This window comes from Syngnathus leptorhynchus, chromosome 19 (assembly GCF_054491065.1).
Source record: "Syngnathus leptorhynchus isolate UIUO chromosome 19, UIUO_Slep, whole genome shotgun sequence".
Taxonomy (NCBI): Eukaryota; Metazoa; Chordata; class Actinopteri; order Syngnathiformes; family Syngnathidae; genus Syngnathus; species Syngnathus leptorhynchus.
This window is the reverse complement of record NC_141213.1, coordinates 1,215,859-1,227,241: the sequence shown is the minus strand read 5'-3', so window position 1 is coordinate 1,227,241 and position 11,383 is coordinate 1,215,859. Positions and strand designations below refer to the sequence as shown.

At 47.0% G+C, this 11,383-nt stretch overlaps 2 protein-coding genes across 4 annotated transcripts; one reads left to right on the top strand and one right to left on the bottom strand.

Moving 5' to 3' along the window:
• Window positions 1-97: 97 nt before the first annotated feature.
• Window positions 98-10,462, top strand: LOC147041478 (glucagon family neuropeptides-like). 3 transcript variants are annotated; one of them, XM_085938811.1, is made up of 9 exons: window positions 98-176; window positions 711-940; window positions 1,071-1,172; window positions 7,303-7,701; window positions 7,819-7,923; window positions 8,459-8,602; window positions 8,681-8,785; window positions 8,870-9,001; window positions 9,271-10,462. In XM_085938811.1, the coding sequence occupies exons 4-9, from the start codon at window positions 7,547-7,549 to the stop codon at window positions 9,476-9,478; spliced, it is 849 nt and encodes a 282-aa protein (XP_085794937.1). In that variant the 5' UTR covers window positions 98-176; window positions 711-940; window positions 1,071-1,172; window positions 7,303-7,546; the 3' UTR covers window positions 9,479-10,462. The 3 variants fall into 3 exon arrangements, with proteins under 3 accessions (XP_085794937.1, XP_085794938.1, XP_085794939.1); XM_085938812.1 differs by having other exon boundaries at window positions 711-1,172; window positions 9,271-9,382; window positions 10,133-10,462; XM_085938813.1 differs by lacking the exon at window positions 9,271-10,462 and having other exon boundaries at window positions 711-1,172; window positions 8,870-9,053.
• Window positions 154-6,334, bottom strand: LOC147041479 (tyrosine-protein kinase yes-like). The gene is made up of 12 exons (XM_085938810.1): window positions 5,987-6,334; window positions 3,880-4,192; window positions 3,698-3,797; window positions 3,516-3,614; window positions 3,316-3,419; window positions 3,098-3,247; window positions 2,868-3,023; window positions 2,605-2,784; window positions 2,041-2,117; window positions 1,782-1,935; window positions 1,440-1,571; window positions 154-913 (listed from the first exon to the last, which is right to left on the bottom strand). Exons 2-12 carry the CDS (start codon window positions 4,172-4,174, stop codon window positions 705-707), a joined length of 1,656 nt encoding a protein of 551 aa, XP_085794936.1. The 5' UTR covers window positions 4,175-4,192; window positions 5,987-6,334; the 3' UTR covers window positions 154-704.
• Window positions 10,463-11,383: the final 921 nt, after the last annotated feature.

Below are 11,383 nucleotides of genomic sequence, written 5' to 3'. Positions count from 1 at the left end.
TGATTTGTGTCAAAATAATAGAAACGGCTTCTAAAAGCAACATTTTGAAGATTGGAAATGATACCTACCAATTTTAGCTGGCGTGCTGCAGTAATCCGTAGATGTTCCTTTTCCTCTAGGGGGCAGTGTGAAGCAGACCAAGTCCAACTCATTCCTTTATTGTACAAATTCCCATGGTGAGTTTTCCCCTTTGAACATTTGCAATTAGCTTACATAAAAAAAGTATCTCGAAGCTTAATAAGGTTATTCCCACGATGTCTACATAAACAAGTTCATGTATCTTGCTATCTTGACGTACACGTTCTGCATATAGCTGCAAGGTTCAGTCATATGTTGAAGAGGTTTAGTCAGAATGTGCAGCATTTTTTTTTATTTTTTAAAAAGCAACAAGATACAAGTTGCCATTGTGAGCACATCTGACTTTGAAAGGCCTTTGAATGCGTCGTTGTTCTGAAAGCAAGCAACCACCTAGTATGGACAATGTGCTAGGACAGAAGGCCGTCCGTCCCCGGCGGGACTCTCCGTTCCAGCTTTATTCATAATTGATGCTTTCAATGCATAATTTATCCGCCTACCTTGTCAAACATGGCAACAAATCGAGCCGAATCTCAAATTAGCAGCTACGGGCTGCAGCGAGATTGCGGAGGGTATTATGCAACTTGATGCCCAGTTTAACAGTCAATCCCCCCCCGTGGTGATCCATATTATAGGTTCTCCCCGGGCTGGTACTGGGGCTCCGTGGCAGTGAAGTAGTCCTCGAGGAAAGACTGGATGTATTCAAAGGTGGGCCGCTCATCGGCCTCCTCCTTCCAGCACAGCTTCATCATGTCGTGCAGTGAGTCGGGGCAGCCCTGCGGGCATGGCATGCGGTAGCCGCGTTCCACCTGCTCCAGGACTTCGCGGTTCACCATGCCTGCAGCCCATCACCATCATTGGTGAGGTGAGAAAAACATTTTTCCGTTTGCAACAACAAAAACAAATTGTTTGGACTTCATGGAAACTTAGAGTAATGACTTCAAATGCATTCAAAATTAATAGTTTTTGTCACATGCTAACAAGGTTTCTCTTAGGTTTGCCTGCCTTAGCCATGTAAGTTCTCTCCACCCCTTCCAGCTCATCAGTGCGTCACTAATGTCAGTCGGGTTTTTTTGCAGAGGAGATGTCGCATGAATGTGAGTACTCTTATATTGTCTATCTACATGTGTTGCTGCACTCTTTGTGTTCCAGTCGTTGGGTTATAGCTATTAAATGTAATATGATGCATAGATGTAGATTAAATATACAAAAATGAACAAACATATTTATCTAATTTTTAACACGTGATGCAGTAATTTCAACCATAAAAATGTATTTTCAAATGTGAAAATCCATCAGTGACTATTTATCAGAGTCAAAGCACAAATTATTTTCATGAACTATCCAATGGGAGGGGTTCTCACCCGGGTAGGGCACTCTGCCCTTGGTGACAAGCTCGGTGATCAAGATGCCGAACGACCACACGTCCGATTTGATGGTGAAGCGTCCGTACAGCGCCGCCTCCGGTGCCGTCCACTTGATGGGGAATTTGGCTCCTGGATGGGACGTGACTGACATTAGCTCCACTAGAGGGCGCCCAAGGGTCCTATTCTGGAACCTTAACTTGATTGGGCCCTTTCAATTTCCTCCAAATGCCATAGTGGAGTTTTTAATTCATATTAAAAGTACTTTAGAAGAGCTCGACACAAAACTGTTGATTGGTGGTGGCATATTTCCAACAACAGACGGATGTTTTTCCCCCTCACCTTGCCTCGCCGTGTACTCGTTGTCCTCAATTAACCTGGCCAGACCAAAGTCTGCAATCTTGCACACCAGGTTGTCGCCCACCAGGATGTTGGCGGCGCGCAGGTCTCGGTGGATATAGTTCATCCTCTCGATGAACGCCATGCCGTCGGCAATCTTGGAAACGTTTAATAAGCCAGTAAATCTTTTGACACAGACCCGAGTGAGCCATTGTGAAGTTATCATATCAAATAAATCATCTAAAATACAACTTGATGTCACCTGTGCGGCCATGTCCACCAGCAGGGGAAGCTTCAGGAACTTTCCATCACCCTCTTTGAGGAAGTCCAGTAAGCTGCCTGTTAAATAAAAAAAAAAAAAAATCGAATTAAGTCTTAAAATGGCTGCAAGGGCGACCAGTGAATGCATACAAATTTGCCATCACTATGCGGGGCTCTTATTAACATATCATAAATAGTCACTGAAGCTCGCTTTATTGTCTCTAGCAATTTGCAGCAGAGCAGAACAGTGTCATGTCACCAAATGCACGAAACCCCTGCAAGGCCCCAAGCGAAACCCCCGCAGGTCCCATTTTTCTAAGCAAACTGAATTGAAATGTCCATGAATATTTTTCCCTGGGACATTGCTGCTGTGCTGGGGAAAAGAAAAGACAAGCAGAGTGGGAGGGTTGACTTCTTGAACGTGGCAGGCTCGGTGCTTGATGCGTTTAAAAATAGAGCACAGGAAACGCAATCGTGCGCTATACGCTCTCACGGGATATCAGTTTAGTTCCCGACTGGAAAAGGAGAAAGCCCCCCTCCTCAACGTGCATGCGTGCCCGCGTACCTTTGGCCATGTACTCTGTGACTATGTAGATGGGCTCCTCGGAGACGACTGCGTAGAGAGGTACCAATTTGTCGTGCCTCAGCTTCTTCATGATCTGAGCCTCCTGCAGGAAGGCCTCGGGCGACATGGTGCCCGGCTTCAACGTCTTGATGGCCACTTTGGTCGTGCCATTCCACGTGCCTAGCGGTCACGGGCGACGACGGCCGTTAATGGTTAGCGCCCGCTAACGTGCCGTCATCGGTGCGGCGGTTGTTCTAACGTACCCATCCAGACTTCTCCAAAGCATCCCTGGCCCAGCTTGAGCTCCAATCTAAGGGACTCTCGGGGAATCTCCCAGGCGTCCTTGGCGAGACCTTGCGTCTGAGGTTTGACGGTGGGGCAAACGCTGGTCAGCTTGTGGCAGAGGCCGTCGGCGTGCTCTGCCAAATCGGACGGGAAAACGTTACCATGACACGTCTCCCTACGTTTGTGGCGCTAGCACGTGGCGGCCTACCCGAGTAGTGTTTGACCAGCTTCTGCAAGGTGTCAAACTGTGCTCGGGTGGTGATGTAGTAGCCGCCGCTGTCCAGCTTGCGGATTTTGTAGTGCTTCACGTTGTCGCCTCTGCTTTCGTCCCAGTCGCGGATGGAGAGCGAAAAAGCGCCTGGACAGCAAGACGGCCAGGTTTGTTCATGTGAAACAAAAGCAGGAAATGGACAACCGAGTCGTCACCTTTGGTGGTTTCGCTTTCTCGCGCCAGGAATGTCCCTCGATGGTTCCCTGGATTCAGCAGCAACCTCTCCGCATCTTTCCGGCCCATTTTACCAAAGTACCACCTGGACAGACAGACAAGTCGATGAGCGTTTTAATCCCGGTGATGAAGAGATGAGCTAGTTGCTAGTGGATGCTAGCCGTTGACACGGCTGACTTACTCTTCCGCCTGTATGGAGTCTGCGGGGGCCACATAGTTGCTCGGGATGTAACCTTTCTTGCCGCTGGTGATGGAGCGAGCTTCCCACCAGTCTCCTTCCCTGCGGAGGCAACGGGCCGCCAATCAAGTGCTAACGCTTTGCTCGGTGAGGCCGCACGCTTTTTACGGGAGACACGAGCGTACGTATTGTTGATGATCTGGAAGCGATCGCCTTTCTTGAACGACAGGTCGTCCGATGTTCTAGCTTCGTAGTCGTACAGCGCCACGAAGAAGGTCACGCCGCCTTCGGTGCGCAAAAGTATCGAGACACACAGCCTGAATCGTTTCTTGTCGAGGCGCCGGTGTGCTTGATGTTTTTGACTTACTCGGGACAGAACCGGTGAAGGAGTTGGACACAGGGCCGGTGAAGGCCGACGCCCCCCCGAAAGGGGTCATGCCGGCCGAAGACCCCCCAAAGGGCGTGAAGGCAGAGTTGAAGTTGGCGACTCCGGAACAGGAGGAGGCGGAGGGTGCTAGACCGGGTTGTAGCTGGGTGGGATCAGGCCCGTAGTGGCCCACGTGGGGGGTCGTCGCGGCAACGTTGGGGTCGGACAACAAAGTGTTGTCCGCGCCGTACTTGCTGGCGGGGCCTTTGTCCTCTTTGCTCTTGACGCAGCCCATGGCAGCAGTGGCGCCCTGCTGTGACAGACGCAACAGCTCATCGGATTAAAACGCAGCCTTCGTAACACATCGTGTCCTAAAATCAAACGTCGTGCCGTGTCCTGACATTATCTCCCAAATCACTGTTGTTATGGCTAAAACCGTAAGCCATGTGGCAACTGGGACATATGCGCCATAAATCCGTTTTGGACCAGTCCCGCCAGCCACTGGGCTGTGTAGTGCTCTCAATTACACTTCAGTTTCTCTTTCTACCCAATTTAGGACTATTTTGAAAGTGACAAGACTCAACGGAGGCTCTCGTTCAATATCAAAGATGGCTGATGTCACTGTGAACAGTTGCAGTGTTTTTTTTTGCTGTGGTCGCCAAAGGCCTCGTGCCCGACCGCACCGCCAGATTGAAAACATCAGCGCGGTTTTCGGTCCTCCTTCCGGCATTCTTCTCTGACATGCTTGTAAAGAAGGCTCGGTAGCTCGGATTGATTAGCAAGCCGCGACACGGAGGGTTAATTTGCCTGCTCGTATTTGGTTCTGAAATCAATTTGCCGAGTGGTGACTTCAGGGAGGAGCGCCAGAGGAGTTCACAGGGTTCTCGCAGCTCTACTGCAAAAGTAAACATCGAAATCAGAACACAAAAAAAAAAAAAACGATTGTGACTTGTTTTAGGGGCAACAGCAGGTTGGGTTGTTGGTCGGTTGGCAGAAAACGTGCCAACTTCAGCAGATGGAACGAGAAGGAAGATTACCAGAATAGAGGATTTGCTTTAAGAGGATCATAAAAAAAAGAAGAAAAAAAAAAAGCTGAGCTCATTCAACATGACACAATGAGTTTCAATCTGATGACCCATTTTATGGGGCAACCCAACAGTTGGACTCCAAAACCACAATATTGAAAGGAAAATGACTTTTAACACTAAAGAATGCCAAAAACCTACATTGACATTGAGAGTGACTGAAGTGAGGGTTCCCATGCAAGTCAAATTAGCGCATCTGTATCAAAATATCAATATGTGCTCCCCCGGAGGATCTTTCATTTAAAAATCCAGTCGATTCCGTCAAAGAGCACTGCTAGGGATGGCAAGAAAAAGCCGCCTCGCTCTAATTATTGGAACGCATTTTCATTAGCAACAACATCCCGTTAGCCCAAGGGAACTCGACCTACTATTCTGCTTCGCATACAAACGTGCCTCAAAAGACACAATAGTCAAGGAAGGTGAAGAGTTGACCAGAAAGGAGGCCTATGTGTAATCAAGCACAGATCAAATTCTACGGTATAGCGCCTTCCTTTTATTTTGATGTTAAATTGTATTAGGGGCTAACTTTAGATGCATGCCTGTTTAAAATGTGCTCACTTTCCCCTCAGACTGAATAAGGAGCATGAATTTTGTTATTCGTGCAAAAGTAAAAGCCTCATTGACAATTTAAATTTTGATAGCCCGCAGGTCCTCACTTTGTTCATTTCCATCTCGGTGAGTTTGGTGAAAAAGTGCTATTAATCTCATCATCTTGAATGTATGTAATAATAATATATATGTATAATGGCACCCAGTTGGAGCTTTAAATATTGCTTGACTTGAACAAAGCACTCAAAAATTGGGGCCCCCTCACCCCCCCCCCTGAAAAATAAATAAATTATGACAAATAACCCAATTTTGGGGCCCCAAGCCACAGTTTGTGCACCCCATCCAGAGCATAGCATTGCCTGGAATGGGTGTGCGTGTCCCAATACTTTTGTCACCTTTGCTGCATACTGATGACTTCTTTGTTGATGCCAGGCCCACCCACGTGACAAAGACCACTTTGCATTTGTCCTTACCTTGCTTCCTTTCGGGTCCTCTTTTCGCCGCCTTTCTTCTTGTCTGACAGTTACACAAATGGAAAAAGGAAGAAAAAAAAAAGAGGGGGAGAAAAAAAAAGAGCTATTCCAACCGGAAGCGATCCGCCCTCATCGTGCGTGCGTGCATGCGTGCACCGCTGCTGTTAAGTAGAAAGCAATCTGCTGATGAGGTGCAGCATGCTCCAAGTCAGCTGGTGCTCGCGTTCCTTTTGGACGCGGACGCTCGCGCGCGGCGCGGCGGCAGCATGTCCCGACTGACACGGGCCTCGAAGGGCGAGCGGAGCCGAGATTTGTGGCCGGGCCTGCTCCGTTGCTGCCGCTCCGCTCTTCTTCTGCTGCTTCTGCTGCTGCAGCTTGAGGACACAACGTGCACAATGAAACAGGAGGAGCACACATGCATCCAAAAGAGACACGGAGGGAGGGGGGGGGGGTCTCAACCGGTTAAAGGACGTTGGTTGACATAAGTGGAGCTTTAGCGACCTCACGTGGAAGTTCCGTGCTAGTACAATTGTCAGAAAAGAGCGAGTTCCCAGGCTTCAGTGAAGCCTTTAAAGAACACCAGCGCCGGCGATTCTCTATAAATAGCATCGCTGCTAAAATTGCACTTCTCAAATTGTCGTTTCCACGTGATTGGTTTATTTTAACTCCTGCGAACCTATTGACACAGAATGACTTGTTGGCAGTTTATCGAACATTGTTGATTGATTTCCATCATGCTCACTTTGATGTTAAAATGTTTTTTTTTTATTCATGCACACGGAGAGCGCTCATTTAATACAGTCTCGTGAGAGACGTGAGGTGGATCTGAGAGAACCTGGTGTACCTAATAGTTTGGCCATAAAGTGCACATTCCTCCTCAGGCCACTAGGCGGCAATGTTCTTCAAGAATGATAATGCACTTTGAGAATCTCGTAGTGATGCGAACTCGTTGAAATGTTCTGCATTCATCTATTCTTGCTCTTTCACTTTTACTGTCACTTTACTTTATTTCCTTTGCAATGGAGTGCCATGAAACCAATGAACTTCTCTTGATGGCCTCAAATTTGAAATTAGTCACTTTTGGGGGAAAAAGGACTTCAGGCGCGGCCGTTGCAGCATGACCCCCCCCCCCCCTTCCCAGAATCAATTATGAATCAAATTATGTAAACGAGCCAAAACATACTTCGCTACTATTACATAAACGCATCTATCTCTTCTACCGGGCAACATAAATTATTAATAACTACACTATTAATATCCTGACAAAAACTTGATGACTCATATCCTAACATGGGACTTTTTTTTTTGCATTTCAGCACTTGGACAGCGCCCCCACCCGCACTCCGCTTATTAGCGACAAACATACAAATGAAGCCGCGTTGGACTGACAGCGTCCGGCCAGACGGAAGGACAAACAGACGGACGAGCTCCAGTGGGACTTGATGTCGTGGGCACCTCCCCCGCCCACCCGCCCTCCCACCTTGACGACCATAAAAAGCAGCCCGAAGCAAGAGCAGAAGGAGGGACAAGCACACTCCCAAAAAGTTGTCTGTCACGCAAATGTTTGGAGGAGGACACTGCCACGCCACGGAGGACACCAGACACCCACAAGAAGAAGAAGAAGAAGGAGGAGAGGGAGAGGAGGAGGAGGAGGGGGAGGCAAGAGGAAGAGGCGCTTGCATCTCACGCCTGCGTGCACACGGGCTCTTCCACCAGTAAGTGCAAACAAAGACACACTTTTTCTTTTTTTTGTTAAATCTAAACATGTCTGAAGCTAGGCCAGCTATGTCAAAAGTGTGCTTGAGCTTATGTTACTTTTCTGTTTTTTGCAGCAAAATGTCCAGCAAAGCAACACTCGCCTTGCTCATCTATGGCATCTTCATGCGCCACGGCGGCGGCAGCGGATCGCACCTGGGGCTCGCCTTTCCCCAAGTCACGTATGTAGAAAAATTTCATTATTTTTAAATGTGCTCTTTACTTGCCATTTGTATGATGATTATGAAATCATGTTTGCAGTTTCCAGTCAGTTTTAGAGCATGACATTTATAGCCCACTACTTTCCAGTTGTTTTTCAAATTGAAATGATACAAAAGACACATTTGTGCTCTTTAATATTTTTGTAGTTTACAAATTAATTTGTAATTTATATTACAAATAGTCTTATGTTTTAAAATAGTACTGTTTTTTGTTTTTCAGCACTCATTTAAATTTCAAATTCTCACCCCCAAATTCCACCTTTTTTGTTTGGCTGTTTTAATCTTATTTTGATCATTTTCTTTCTTCGGTTGATCCGATCGGGCAACAAATCCATACTAAGTGGCCTCCAAACATCCACCAGGGACAGCCAGCCACAGTAATGAGATTTACATGCATGCCAGACCACTGGATGGATAACCCACCTGCTGAAAAAAACAACAATAAAATAATAAAGGATTGACTTGTTTTCTTTTTCCGTCTTCCCGTCGCTCGCAGACTTGAGGGCGAATTGTACGATGGGGACGGGAACTCGCTGCCGTCTTTGGATTACGACGGGCAGCAGCTTCAGGTGAGAAGTCCGGCCATGGGGACGCAAGACCACGACGTCTTCTCCTTGTATTACCCGCCGCCCGACAAAAGGTACGACGGGACCGAGCCAGAAATTCATCGCCCTTTCTAATCATTTTTTTTCGTGGGCCATGGATTTTATTTTCCCAGGACGGAAAGGCACGCAGACGGCATGTTCAACAAAGCCTACAGGAAAGCGTTGGGACAGTTGTCGGCCAGGAAGTATCTTCATTCTCTCATGGCCAAGCGGGTCGGGTAAGATGCCGACTTGGTGTGTTTGTCGCGTTTGCTCCGAAGGGAATTAATCCCGTCACGCTTTTTGCTCGTCTCTCCCTCTAGAGGCAAGGCGCTGGACGACAACGGCGAGCCGCTGTCCAAGCGCCACTCGGACGGGATCTTCACGGACAGCTACAGCCGCTACCGCAAGCAGATGGCGGTCAAGAAGTACCTGGCCGCCGTGCTGGGCAAAAGGTACAGACAGAGAGTTAGGAACAACAAAGGACGCCGGCTGACTTACTTGTAGCACCCCCCACCCTCACTGAAACATCTCAAGCGCTTTTCGTGTTTCTTTATGTATGAAGGAAGCCATTAAAAGGAATATTTTGATAACGATGCCGTTTTATGGACTACTTGAGAAGCGGGGATGTTTTGTGTGTCATTTGCAAGGGGGAATAAATGCTTGAAAAGACAATCAGCGTCTGTGACATTAAGCTGCTGTAGTTGTGTCGTTTTATCCACAGCAGACTCGAGGACGTAGATTTGCGCGGCGTAGACTTTGACGCCCTCCTGGACGGGGAGGACTTTGAGGCTTTTTGGGGGGACTGGCTCAAAAGGCTCCCCCCGAAATTCCCGGTGAGTCCTTTTTTTAGAGGGAAGGTGGGCTTCTGGTTCTGGCCCTCCTCCCTTTTTCCTCGCACTCTCCCCTTTGCTGAAATGTCTTCAGTGTGAGGATTTCTTGAATACGTTGGGGTCTTTGGGGTCCTTTTCTTCTTCTTCCACAAGTGAGCTTAAATCTTCCGCTCTTGTTCAGTGCGAATGTTGTGTTTGTGTGTTAATAAGCAAACAAAAAAACACCCGCCTCTCTCTGACCATCTAACAAGTATCATCACAGTTAAAGAAAAATCAAAACAAAGAAGTGGCTAAAATTAAAAACGTATTTTATTTTTTGCTTAAGCCTACTAGCAAACTACAAACCAAATCAATACTTGTTACATGGTTGTTCCTAGCGAGAGACGCATGAAGTTTGCACCTTCTGGTTCCACTTCTGTGCTTCCCTTTCTCACTTTTTCCTCAGAATGAAAATGTTTTAAAAAAAAAAAAAAAATGAAATGCATGATTAAAATGAGAGAAAGAAATGTTCTTGCCTTCTGCAACACACACACACACACACTGCACACATCAGGCATCTCCTGACCGCGGCGGCATAATATGAATGTAAAGCGGCCAAGTGAGTGGCTCTTAATGTCCTGCTTGACATTTTGACTTAATTTGATTTTCTGATTGTGCACTGAGACAAACTGTGGAGGAAAAGTAGCGAGACAAAGTGTAAGTGATTTTTTGACTTTTTTTTTTATGTGCTGACTACTTTGCACTCTTCTGCAGGCTTTGTGACACAGGAAGCGGTTTTAGCGGCTACGCTACCTTGCATCAAGCTTTTTTTTTTTGGTCTAATTGCCCTGATGGCTATTTAAGAGGCCCTACAATGCTGCACACAATCAGCTCACATTTCTACCACACCCCCCCTTCCTCATTGTCAAGCCTTTTTTGTTTGTTAGTTTGGCCATCAAGCATGAGTCCCCCCCCTCCCTTTTTTGTGCGTGTTTTCAAGCGAAGGAAAGGAAAAATCCCTCGTGTACAAAATAGCCTTACAAAGATGACGCTCAAAGATATATTTCGAGTTCTATTTCGTGTGCATCACGTGATTATTCTGATCATTACTAGTAGAGGATCTGGTTGAGTGTTGTAAAATTTGTTGGAATAAATTTTTGTAAACAACAACAAAAAAAAATGTTCTGATCTTGTTTGAATGTGAAATACTTGAGTTCAAGCAAAAGGTTAGTCCTAACGCCCGGTTTCCATGGTGACGTCGACACCAGTTGGTCTGTCGTGACTGTCCTTGTGGGACAGCACTGAAGTGGGGGGTCGCCACACTTCAAACCTCCCAGTGAGGAGGCCGACAAGTAAAAAAAAAACAAAAACACTTCTGATGACAGGACAAAGTGGATTCATTAATGTCCATTCATGTCAGCAAAAATAATTATATATAAACAGCCGTACACAATCTCGGCTCAATGTGGAGGCTGCAGTTGAAGGTTGATGATGTCATCACGCCGCATAAGCATTGCTCCACTTCATAATGTTCCATCCATCCATTTTGTTCTCTGTGTGCCCTGCGATTGGCTGGCAACCGGTCCAGGGTGTCCCCCGCCTACTGCCTGCTGGGATAGTCCGAATAAAATGAATGACAACCAAAAGAAAACTCTGCATTCTAGGCCAGATCTGCTTTCAAAATTAAATCAATTATTTCTTTGACCCCACTCTCTCCATTTCGAAACTTTCCACACAATCGAACTGGCAAACAAAAAGAACATTGCGAGCCAACGACGAGCTCCGTGCTTGTTCTAGTAGGTGATCAAATCAACAGCAATCCCATCTAAGATGATGTGAGTAGAAGGGGGGTTCACGCACGCCTGCGGAGACCCCCCAGGAAGCCCCCCCACTCCAATCCACCCGGGTGAGCAGCCTCAAAAGTGTCAGTCCGAATTACAGTTCTTGACAGCATAAAAAAAAAAAAAAGCCAGACTCAGACAAACTTCTATTGGTGCGCGACTCAATCGACAGCGGCCAGAGTCC

Excerpts from the sequence above, each read along its gene's own strand:
- LOC147041479 (XM_085938810.1), bottom strand. The coding sequence starts at position 4,174 with ATGGGCTGCGTCAAGAGCAAAGAGGACAAAGGCCCCGCCAGCAAGTAC. Across the intron at positions 3,248-3,315 it reads AGAAAGCGAAACCACCAAAG|GCGCTTTTTCGCTCTCCATC; the intron begins GTGACGACTCGG and ends CTTGCTGTCCAG. Across the intron at positions 1,572-1,781 it reads CGAGTACACGGCGAGGCAAG|GAGCCAAATTCCCCATCAAG; the intron begins GTGAGGGGGAAA and ends CGTCCCATCCAG.
- LOC147041478 (XM_085938811.1), top strand. The coding sequence starts at position 7,547 with ATGTTTGGAGGAGGACACTGCCACGCCACGGAGGACACCAGACACCCA. Across the intron at positions 7,924-8,458 it reads CTCGCCTTTCCCCAAGTCAC|ACTTGAGGGCGAATTGTACG; the intron begins GTATGTAGAAAA and ends CGTCGCTCGCAG. Across the intron at positions 8,603-8,680 it reads TACCCGCCGCCCGACAAAAG|GACGGAAAGGCACGCAGACG; the intron begins GTACGACGGGAC and ends TTATTTTCCCAG.